At 39.0% G+C, this 12,156-nt stretch overlaps 1 protein-coding gene across 4 annotated transcripts in view; it reads left to right on the plus strand.

Annotated features, from left to right (window-relative positions):
* The first annotated feature begins 284 nt into the window (after positions 1–284).
* MMAA (metabolism of cobalamin associated A) overlaps positions 285–12,156 on the plus strand; it is a 43,020-nt gene continuing 31,148 nt past the window's right edge. The window contains exons 1-2 of one of the 4 annotated variants that reach the window (XM_029601491.1): positions 285–805; positions 1,246–1,368. In XM_029601491.1, the coding sequence (XP_029457351.1) occupies positions 481–805; positions 1,246–1,368 (448 nt within the window). In that variant the 5' untranslated portion in view covers positions 285–480. Of the gene's footprint in view, positions 806–834; positions 1,157–1,245; positions 1,369–12,156 lie in introns of those variants that run through there. The other 3 variants (XM_029601410.1, XM_029601580.1, XM_029601664.1) reach the window with 3 other exon arrangements.

Here is a 12,156-nt window from a genome sequence, read left to right on the forward strand (position 1 = left end):
CCCCATAGCCAGAGGTCTCTACTTCCAGATATGCTCCGTAATCAGGAAGTCGATGGAAATTTTAGAGCAGTGAGAATATGGCTAGATTAGGAGCTAAATTGTCTAAACATTGCTAAATGAACTCCCTGTCTCTTTCGCAGTTGTAAAAATCTCCATTTGGTTCACAAGAATCGCTAGCTTGGGCGTTCTGCTGCCGCAAGAGTCGTCTTCTGGATCTGCCCCCGTCGTTCCTGTCACCGCTGATTGGCTGCTGACGATGAGTCATCACTCTGCGACTGCTGGCTGGGCCGCCCGAGGCAAAAAAAAAAAAAAAATGGCGGCAGGACTATAGAGGATTGACAGCACTCAGCTGCCCAGTTACCCAACCTGCAGGAAAAAAAACAACTAATATTTCTCCCGCACTGGGCGTGAACTAGGCCGTTCTGGCGACACTCGATCTGGAAATTCACAATTAGGACAGCGGCAGCCAGAAAAAAAAAAATGAGAACTTTGATGCTGCGGAGGTTTCCTCCCTGCTGCTCCTTCCTTCAGGACGTCTGCAGGCCATCTCTCCGTGCCCTGCACGCTCCCACCTCCCCGAGCCAGCGAGCGGCGGAGCTTTCGGAGCAGGAGCACCGGCTGCTCGAGAGAATGTACAGCGGCCTAATCCAAGGGCAACGAGCCTGCCTGGCTGAGGCCATCACGCTCGTGGAGTCCACCCATAGCAGGAAGAAAGAGTTAGCGCAGGTGCTCCTGCAGAAGGTATTATCTTACCACCGAGAACAAGAGCTCTTAAATAAAGGAAAGCCACTAGCATTTAGAGTGGGTCAGTTTGTCTTTGTTTTACTGTCCAATAAATGTAACTCTCTTGTGTGTGTGTTGCACTGCCCTGGTTGGTTTCTCTATGATTATTTTACAGGCTTCCAATTTTTTTTAATATGAATTGGAAACTTTATCTGCTGAAATTTTCACGGGAGACTTATGCAATATAGTTTGAATGCTTTCATGTTCTTGTAATGCTTCACTGGTAAAGAAGGAGGAAAAGATATTAAGAGGTTTGTTCCCTGTAATTAATAGAGCAGGGGTCTGGCAGCTATATTTGGTTTTGGAAAAATCTGGATTTTTAACGAGACGAGAGACATTTTTATTGGATCTGCATGAAAATCCTGCGATCACGGTATAGTTTTACTTCTTAAACTGCGTAGGTCTTCAAAGATCAGTTCTTTTTTTTTTCTAAGTTAGGTGCTATTATTTTAAACGTTTTAGGATTTTCTGGTCCACCTGGTGTTGGGAAGTCTACGTTGATCGAATGCTTTGGGAAGATGCTAACAGGGAAAGGACACCGCATTTCTGTCTTGGCTGTGGACCCATCGTCTAGTACAAGTGGTGGTGAGTGTGTCTTACGGAATTTCTGAAGTACTCTTATTTTTCCCAGCTGTATAAAACATGCATGTGGATACAGTTGCACATTGCATAGCATAAAACACAGCCTTTACAGGGAGCATATTACAAAAAAAATGGTCAACTTAATTTTTGCAACATTATTGGAATGGCAAGTTGTTGTGCAATTTTTCTGCTTTCCTGTAGAGGCTGAAGGATCTAAATATGTATACTCTGGAAGAGAGGAGGTGCAGGGGGAGATATGACACAAACCTTTAGATACCTTTTCTGTTGGAAAGGAAACTGTAGAATTAGAAGTTATGAAATGAAACTCCAGGGGGGATGACTCGAGCCAACATCAAAGAATAACTGCTTCACAGAGAGGGTGGTGGATGCCTGAAATGCCCTTCCTGAAGAGGTGGTGAGAATGAAAACAGTAAACAAATTCAAAAGGGCATGGGATAAACACGGAGGCTTCCTAAAGAGTAGATGTTGGAAATGAAGAAAAGGGTGCATGGAGGTAACCATCACAGAGCAGCAGTTACTACCCTTGATAAGAAGGCATGGGGATTACTACCCTTAACCAATTAGCCTTGATGCTTGTGATGCAGCTGCAACATTGCCCTCTGCTTCGGCGGGAAGGGGAATTGGATTCAGAAGATAGCACTGGGCCTCGATTTTTATGGTTTGGGGTACTGATATGCAGATATTGGGGGCAAAGCATATTCCAGCAGCATTGCCTGAATTCTTATGAAGGCTGCTCACCCTGTAAAAACATTGCTAGCAATTATTTTGTAATGGGTTTGACATTTTGCTTGATTTGGATTGTAAATATTGCTACCTTTAACATAAGGCTTGGGGTAACCTGCATGGAGCTGCAGTTGCTGCCCTCAGCGGAAACATGGGGGTAGCCTGCACAAAGTGGCAGTCACTACCATAAAAAAAACTTGCTTGGCAAACTGGATGGACCATTTGATCTTTTTCTGCTGTCATTACTATAAACAGGAGTGAAGGCCTACACTAATACTTCGGTATAAAAAAACACATAAATAAAATACTATGTTAATTTGCTAGCAGGGAGGAAGCACTAAAGATCTCATTTTGGACTAGTGCAATCTTCTGCAGGGAGAGAAGCCAGAACAGTGGAAGCAGAGTAATCCCTTCTTGCCCTCATTCCATATATTGGCTTACTGCTGAAGAGAACTGTAGAGACCAGCCAGAACTGCTATACTTGCAATGGCTGCATCATCTTTGCAGCAGCTGCCCTGGAAGTCAGCAAGGAGAAGAGGCGTAAGGAGGGGGGGACAGAATGGTAGGACAAAGTAAAATATATATAAATCCTTTGGTTCTGAAATTCTATGGCCATTGTGAAGATGAGTCCCAGCAAGGACAGAATCGAGCTAAAGTTGTTGGCGCCATTAACTAGTCACTAAGACTAGGCATAAGAAAATGCCATACTGGGTCAGACCAAGGGTCCATCAAGCCCAGCATCCTGTTTCCAACAGTGGCCAATCCAGGCCATAAGAACCTGGCAAGAACCTGGCCATTCACTGTTCTTTGCTCAGCTGCAAGCACGTTCCTCTCACCACTAGAGGGGGCTTTATACATATGCCTCTTAACAAGTGCTCCGCAGTTCAGACAGTTAAAACATTTTAGGAGAGGGTTGACAATATCTTAAAGGCACACTTAACCAGTCGGATTGCCACAGTGACTATGTATATGAGAGATTTGCATACATAAGACCCAGGGTATGCAGATCTGTCTAATACATATTCATCATGGATATCCTGAAAACCTGACTGGTTAGGTGTGCCTCCAGGAGAGGTTGGGAAACACTGCTGTATATACATTCCAGTGGAAACACTGAGAGGAGAGGATCACCTTGCTGGTGGCTGAAAGGAATCAGTAAGTTTTTTGCTTGGGACATTGACATTGACTTTTTTAAAAGTATTGGGGCAAAGTTAACTATTTGGGAATATTATTTAGTGTGTTTGTGTGTTTGTGCCTTAATAGTCAGTCAGTAAATAAAACAAGTTAGACTGTTTGCATTTTTAAATAGTCAGTCAATAAGGTAGCAGTAGGTAGTGTGTTTATTTTTTAAAAAGTCTGCCTGACTATTAAAGTGTCCTCCAGACTTTTAAAGAGCTAAGTGTTTTATTTAATAAATAACTGAGTGCATTGTATTGAAAAACAAAAAAAATCCACAAAAAAAAAAAAAAAAAAACCCAACAAAAAAGTAGCCAGAAGCTAGAAAAAAGCTAGGAGCAGTATATACCAAAGTAAAAAAGTTGAATATTTCAGCTCAGTTACTCACCTTGGAAAGGTGTTGAGGTAGTGTGATTAGGTTTGAATAGGGAACAACATTTGTTAATCAAGGGAGCTGTGAGTCACTCAGGCTGACTAACTAAGTGTGAAGATTGTGTGTTTTGTTAATAGGTACTATTGTGTATTTGTGAATAGGTGCTATTCTTTGTTAATCAGCACAGCAGTGAGTCACTCAGGAAATCTAACTGAAAGGTCACGCAGGAAATCTAACTGAAAGGTCACTCAGGAAATCTAACTGAAGTGTACATCTCCTAAGGGATTATTTTGCACTAATTTACTTTAGAAGCACATTATAAATTAGAAGGAAAGAGCTCAGTAACCCACATTCCAGTGGAAACACTGAGAGGAGAGGATCACCTTGCTGGTGGCTGAAAGGAATCAGTAAGTTTTTGCTTGGGACATTGACATTGACTTTTTTAAAAGTATTGGGGCAAAGTTAACTATTTGGGAATATTATTTAGTGTGTTTGTGTGTTTGTGCCTTTAATAGTCAGTCAGTAAATAAAACAAGTTAGACTGTTTGCATTTTTAAATAGTCAGTCAATAAGGTAGCAGTAGGTAGTGTGTTTATTTTTTAAAAAGTCTGCCTGACTATTAAAGTGTCCTCCAGACTTTTAAAGAGCTAAGTGTTTTATTTAATAAATAACTGAGTGCATTGTATTGAAAAACAAAAAAAATCCACAAAAAAAAAAAAAAAAAAACCCAACAAAAAAGTAGCCAGAAGCTAGAAAAAAACTAGGAGCAGTATATACCAAAGTAAAAAAGTTGAATATTTCAGCTCAGTTACTCACCTTGGAAAGGTGTTGAGGTAGTGTGATTAGGTTTGAATAGGGAACAACATTTGTTAATCAAGGGAGCTGTGAGTCACTCAGGCTGACTAACTAAGTGTGAAGATTGTGTGTTTTGTTAATAGGTACTATTGTGTATTTGTGAATAGGTGCTATTCTTTGTTAATCAGCACAGCAGTGAGTCACTCAGGAAATCTAACTGAAAGGTCACGCAGGAAATCTAACTGAAAGGTCACTCAGGAAATCTAACTGAAGTGTACATCTCCTAAGGGATTATTTTGCACTAATTTACTTTAGAAGCACATTATAAATTAGAAGGAAAGAGCTCAGTAACCCACATTCCAGTGGAAACACTGAGAGGAGAGGATCACCTTGCTGGTGGCTGAAAGGAATCAGTAAGTTTTTGCTTGGGACATTGACATTGACTTTTTTAAAAGTATTGGGGCAAAGTTAACTATTTGGGAATATTATTTAGTGTGTTTGTGTGTTTGTGCCTTTAATAGTCAGTCAGTAAATAAAACAAGTTAGACTGTTTGCATTTTTAAATAGTCAGTCAATAAGGTAGCAGTAGGTAGTGTGTTTATTTTTTAAAAAGTCTGCCTGACTATTAAAGTGTCCTCCAGACTTTTAAAGAGCTAAGTGTTTTATTTAATAAATAACTGAGTGCATTGTATTGAAAAACAAAAAAAATCCACAAAAAAAAAAAAAAAAAAACCCAACAAAAAAGTAGCCAGAAGCTAGAAATAAGCTAGGAGCAGTATATACCAAAGTAAAAAAGTTGAATATTTCAGCTCAGTTACTCACCTTGGAAAGGTGTTGAGGTAGTGTGATTAGGTTTGAATAGGGAACAACATTTGTTAATCAAGGGAGCTGTGAGTCACTCAGGCTGACTAACTAAGTGTGAAGATTGTGTGTTTTGTTAATAGGTACTATTGTGTATTTGTGAATAGGTGCTATTCTTTGTTAATCAGCACAGCAGTGAGTCACTCAGGAAATCTAACTGAAAGGTCACGCAGGAAATCTAACTGAAAGGTCACTCAGGAAATCTAACTGAAGTGTACATCTCCTAAGGGATTATTTTGCACTAATTTACTTTAGAAGCACATTATAAATTAGAAGGAAAGAGCTCAGTAACCCACATTCCAGTGGAAACACTGAGAGGAGAGGATCACCTTGCTGGTGGCTGAAAGGAATCAGTAAGTTTTTGCTTGGGACATTGACATTGACTTTTTTAAAAGTATTGGGGCAAAGTTAACTATTTGGGAATATTATTTAGTGTGTTTGTGTGTTTGTGCCTTTAATAGTCAGTCAGTAAATAAAACAAGTTAGACTGTTTGCATTTTTAAATAGTCAGTCAATAAGGTAGCAGTAGGTAGTGTGTTTATTTTTTAAAAAGTCTGCCTGACTATTAAAGTGTCCTCCAGACTTTTAAAGAGCTAAGTGTTTTATTTAATAAATAACTGAGTGCATTGTATTGAAAAACAAAAAAAATCCACAAAAAAAAAAAAAAAAAAAACCCAACAAAAAAGTAGCCAGAAGCTAGAAATAAGCTAGGAGCAGTATATACCAAAGTAAAAAGTTGAATATTTCAGCTCAGTTACTCACCTTGGAAAGGTGTTGAGGTAGTGTGATTAGGTTTGAATAGGGAACAACATTTGTTAATCAAGGGAGCTGTGAGTCACTCAGGCTGACTAACTAAGTGTGAAGATTGTGTGTTTTGTTAATAGGTACTATTGTGTATTTGTGAATAGGTGCTATTCTTTGTTAATCAGCACAGCAGTGAGTCACTCAGGAAATCTAACTGAAAGGTCACGCAGGAAATCTAACTGAAAGGTCACTCAGGAAATCTAACTGAAGTGTACATCTCCTAAGGGATTATTTTGCACTAATTTACTTTAGAAGCACATTATAAATTAGAAGGAAAGAGCTCAGTAACCCACATTCCAGTGGAAACACTGAGAGGAGAGGATCACCTTGCTGGTGGCTGAAAGGAATCAGTAAGTTTTTGCTTGGGACATTGACATTGACTTTTTTAAAAGTATTGGGGCAAAGTTAACTATTTGGGAATATTATTTAGTGTGTTTGTGTGTTTGTGCCTTTAATAGTCAGTCAGTAAATAAAACAAGTTAGACTGTTTGCATTTTTAAATAGTCAGTCAATAAGGTAGCAGTAGGTAGTGTGTTTATTTTTTAAAAAGTCTGCCTGACTATTAAAGTGTCCTCCAGACTTTTAAAGAGCTAAGTGTTTTATTTAATAAATAACTGAGTGCATTGTATTGAAAACAAAAAAAATCCACAAAAAAAAAAAAAAAAAAACCCAACAAAAAAGTAGCCAGAAGCTAGAAATAAGCTAGGAGCAGTATATACCAAAGTAAAAAAGTTGAATATTTCAGCTCAGTTACTCACCTTGGAAAGGTGTTGAGGTAGTGTGATTAGGTTTGAATAGGGAACAACATTTGTTAATCAAGGGAGCTGTGAGTCACTCAGGCTGACTAACTAAGTGTGAAGATTGTGTGTTTTGTTAATAGGTACTATTGTGTATTTGTGAATAGGTGCTATTCTTTGTTAATCAGCACAGCAGTGAGTCACTCAGGAAATCTAACTGAAAGGTCACGCAGGAAATCTAACTGAAAGGTCACTCAGGAAATCTAACTGAAGTGTACATCTCCTAAGGGATTATTTTGCACTAATTTACTTTAGAAGCACATTATAAATTAGAAGGAAAGAGCTCAGTAACCCACATTCCAGTGGAAACACTGAGAGGAGAGGATCACCTTGCTGGTGGCTGAAAGGAATCAGTAAGTTTTTGCTTGGGACATTGACATTGACTTTTTTAAAAGTATTGGGGCAAAGTTAACTATTTGGGAATATTATTTAGTGTGTTTGTGTGTTTGTGCCTTTAATAGTCAGTCAGTAAATAAAACAAGTTAGACTGTTTGCATTTTTAAATAGTCAGTCAATAAGGTAGCAGTAGGTAGTGTGTTTATTTTTTAAAAAGTCTGCCTGACTATTAAAGTGTCCTCCAGACTTTTAAAGAGCTAAGTGTTTTATTTAATAAATAACTGAGTGCATTGTATTGAAAAACAAAAAAAATCCACAAAAAAAAAAAAAAAAAAACCCAACAAAAAAGTAGCCAGAAGCTAGAAATAAGCTAGGAGCAGTATATACCAAAGTAAAAAAGTTGAATATTTCAGCTCAGTTACTCACCTTGGAAAGGTGTTGAGGTAGTGTGATTAGGTTTGAATAGGGAACAACATTTGTTAATCAAGGGAGCTGTGAGTCACTCAGGCTGACTAACTAAGTGTGAAGATTGTGTGTTTTGTTAATAGGTACTATTGTGTATTTGTGAATAGGTGCTATTCTTTGTTAATCAGCACAGCAGTGAGTCACTCAGGAAATCTAACTGAAAGGTCACGCAGGAAATCTAACTGAAAGGTCACTCAGGAAATCTAACTGAAGTGTACATCTCCTAAGGGATTATTTTGCACTAATTTACTTTAGAAGCACATTATAAATTAGAAGGAAAGAGCTCAGTAACCCACATTCCAGTGGAAACACTGAGAGGAGAGGATCACCTTGCTGGTGGCTGAAAGGAATCAGTAAGTTTTTGCTTGGGACATTGACATTGACTTTTTTAAAAGTATTGGGGCAAAGTTAACTATTTGGGAATATTATTTAGTGTGTTTGTGTGTTTGTGCCTTTAATAGTCAGTCAGTAAATAAAACAAGTTAGACTGTTTGCATTTTTAAATAGTCAGTCAATAAGGTAGCAGTAGGTAGTGTGTTTATTTTTTAAAAAGTCTGCCTGACTATTAAAGTGTCCTCCAGACTTTTAAAGAGCTAAGTGTTTTATTTAATAAATAACTGAGTGCATTGTATTGAAAAACAAAAAAAATCCACAAAAAAAAAAAAAAAAAAACCCAACAAAAAAGTAGCCAGAAGCTAGAAATAAGCTAGGAGCAGTATATACCAAAGTAAAAAAGTTGAATATTTCAGCTCAGTTACTCACCTTGGAAAGGTGTTGAGGTAGTGTGATTAGGTTTGAATAGGGAACAACATTTGTTAATCAAGGGAGCTGTGAGTCACTCAGGCTGACTAACTAAGTGTGAAGATTGTGTGTTTTGTTAATAGGTACTATTGTGTATTTGTGAATAGGTGCTATTCTTTGTTAATCAGCACAGCAGTGAGTCACTCAGGAAATCTAACTGAAAGGTCACGCAGGAAATCTAACTGAAAGGTCACTCAGGAAATCTAACTGAAGTGTACATCTCCTAAGGGATTATTTTGCACTAATTTACTTTAGAAGCACATTATAAATTAGAAGGAAAGAGCTCAGTAACCCACATTCCAGTGGAAACACTGAGAGGAGAGGATCACCTTGCTGGTGGCTGAAAGGAATCAGTAAGTTTTTGCTTGGGACATTGACATTGACTTTTTTAAAAGTATTGGGGCAAAGTTAACTATTTGGGAATATTATTTAGTGTGTTTGTGTGTTTGTGCCTTTAATAGTCAGTCAGTAAATAAAACAAGTTAGACTGTTTGCATTTTTAAATAGTCAGTCAATAAGGTAGCAGTAGGTAGTGTGTTTATTTTTTAAAAAGTCTGCCTGACTATTAAAGTGTCCTCCAGACTTTTAAAGAGCTAAGTGTTTTATTTAATAAATAACTGAGTGCATTGTATTGAAAAACAAAAAAAATCCACAAAAAAAAAAAAAAAAAAAACCCAACAAAAAAGTAGCCAGAAGCTAGAAATAAGCTAGGAGCAGTATATACCAAAGTAAAAAAGTTGAATATTTCAGCTCAGTTACTCACCTTGGAAAGGTGTTGAGGTAGTGTGATTAGGTTTGAATAGGGAACAACATTTGTTAATCAAGGGAGCTGTGAGTCACTCAGGCTGACTAACTAAGTGTGAAGATTGTGTGTTTTGTTAATAGGTACTATTGTGTATTTGTGAATAGGTGCTATTCTTTGTTAATCAGCACAGCAGTGAGTCACTCAGGAAATCTAACTGAAAGGTCACGCAGGAAATCTAACTGAAAGGTCACTCAGGAAATCTAACTGAAGTGTACATCTCCTAAGGGATTATTTTGCACTAATTTACTTTAGAAGCACATTATAAATTAGAAGGAAAGAGCTCAGTAACCCACATTCCAGTGGAAACACTGAGAGGAGAGGATCACCTTGCTGGTGGCTGAAAGGAATCAGTAAGTTTTTGCTTGGGACATTGACCTTGACTTTTTTAAAAGTATTGGGGCAAAGTTAACTATTTGGGAATATTATTTAGTGTGTTTGTGTGTTTGTGCCTTTAATAGTCAGTCAGTAAATAAAACAAGTTAGACTGTTTGCATTTTTAAATAGTCAGTCAATAAGGTAGCAGTAGGTAGTGTGTTTATTTTTTAAAAAGTCTGCCTGACTATTAAAGTGTCCTCCAGACTTTTAAAGAGCTAAGTGTTTTATTTAATAAATAACTGAGTGCATTGTATTGAAAAACAAAAAAAATCCACAAAAAAAAAAAAAAAAAAACCCAACAAAAAAGTAGCCAGAAGCTAGAAATAAGCTAGGAGCAGTATATACCAAAGTAAAAAGTTGAATATTTCAGCTCAGTTACTCACCTTGGAAAGGTGTTGAGGTAGTGTGATTAGGTTTGAATAGGGAACAACATTTGTTAATCAAGGGAGCTGTGAGTCACTCAGGCTGACTAACTAAAGTTAGACTGTTTGTAATTCCCAACCCTCCCACCCCTCGCCCACCCACCCCAAGCTCATCCCTTAATTTATAGGCAGGTGCCACTTGCACAAAAAAAAACCCCAAAAAAAAAAAATAAATAAAAAACCCCATCAACAAAAACTTTATTGAGAATTCGATCAGACCCCAGTAGGCCACTACCAGACATATAGTGAATTCACTAATACATTTAAAGGAACTTAGACACATTCCTAATCCCATAGCAACCTAAAACTTAACTAGGAACTGATCAAAATTGAGATGAAGGCAGCAGTCCAGCAGCAAGAGGGGGGCTTCCCAGTCTTTTGCATCGAGTGTCACATGTATGATTTTTTACCCACCGGTGAGAAGTTGTACATGTGCACGCGATGCAAAGAGCTCCTGGCTCTCAGAGAACGAGTCCGATCTCTGGAGGCTAGAGTGGCAGACCTGGAGGAGCTGAGGGAGACAGAGAGGTATATAGATGAGACCTTCAGGGACATAGTAGTCCAGTCCCAACTTCAGACTGGCAGCCCTGGTGCTGCCTTGGAGGAAGAAGGTCTCATAATGGGAGAGCACCAACCAGATGTAGCAGGAAAGGATCCTGTAGCAAGGACCTGCTCTCTAGGTGATGCATTGTCCTTTCGCACTGAGGATATCTCCCCAAGGCCTACTGCCCAGGAGGGAAGGGTTAGGTCGGCCGTCATAGTTGGTGATTCGATTATTAGGAATGTAGATAGCTGGGTGGCTGGTGGGCGTGAGGATCGCCTGGTAACATGCCTACCTGGTGCGAAGGTGGCGGACCTCACGCGTCACCTAGATAGGATTTTAGACAGTGCTGGGGAGGAGCCGGCTGTCGTGGTACACGTGGGCACCAACGACATAGGAAAATGTGGGAGGGAGGTTCTGGAAGCCAAATTTAGGCTCTTAGGTAGAAAGATTAAATCCAGAACCTCCAGGGTAGCATTCTCTGAAATGCTCCCTGTTCCACGCGCAGGTCACCAGAGGCAGGCAGAGCTCCGGAGTCTCAATGCGTGGATGAGACGATGGTGCAAGGAAGAGGGATTCAGTTTTGTTAGGAACTGGGGAACCTTTTGGGGAAGGGGGAGTCTCTTCCGAAGGGATGGGCTCCACCTTAACCAGGATGGAACCAGACTGCTGGCGCTAACCCTTAAAAAGGAGATAGAGCAGCTTTTAAACTAGAACAAAGGGGAAAGCCGACAGTCGCTCAGCAGCGCATGGTTCGGAGAGATGTATCTTTAAAGGATACTAATGATGCACTAGAATTAGGGCATCCCGACAGTGAGGTTCCAATAATTAGAAAAGTAGTCCAAATGCCTGTAACTAAAAACTCACCTGAGCTAAAAAATTCTAACTTATCCCTATCAATTAAAAAGCAGAATAAAAATACAATCAAAAAACAAACTTTGAAATGTTTGTATGCTAATGCCAGAAGTCTAAGAAGTAAGATGGGAGAATTAGAATGTATAGCAGTAAATGATGACATAGACTTAATTGGCATCTCAGAGACATGGTGGAAAGAGGATAACCAATGGGACAGTGCTATACCGGGGTACAAATTATATCGCAATGACAGAGAGGAGCAGTCGGGAGGAGGTGTGGCGCTTTATGTCCGGGATGGCATAGAGTCCAACAGGATAAACATCCTGCATGAGACTAAATACAAAATTGAATCTTTATGGGTAGAAATCCCTTGTGTATCAGGGAAGACTACAGTGATAGGGGTATACTACCGTCCACCTGGTCAAGATGGTGAGATGGACAGTGAAATGCTAAGAGAAATTAGGGAAGCCAACCAAATTGGTAGTGCAGTAATAATGGGAGACTTCAATTACCCCAATATAGACTGGGTAAATGTATCATCGGGTCACGCTAGAGAGATAACGTTCCTGGATGGAATAAATGATAGCTTTATGGAGCAAATGGTTCAGGAACCGACGAGAGAGGGAGCAATTTTAGATCTA

This window comes from Rhinatrema bivittatum, chromosome 1 (genome assembly GCF_901001135.1).
Source record: "Rhinatrema bivittatum chromosome 1, aRhiBiv1.1, whole genome shotgun sequence".
Lineage (NCBI taxonomy): Eukaryota > Metazoa > Chordata > Amphibia > Gymnophiona > Rhinatrematidae > Rhinatrema > Rhinatrema bivittatum.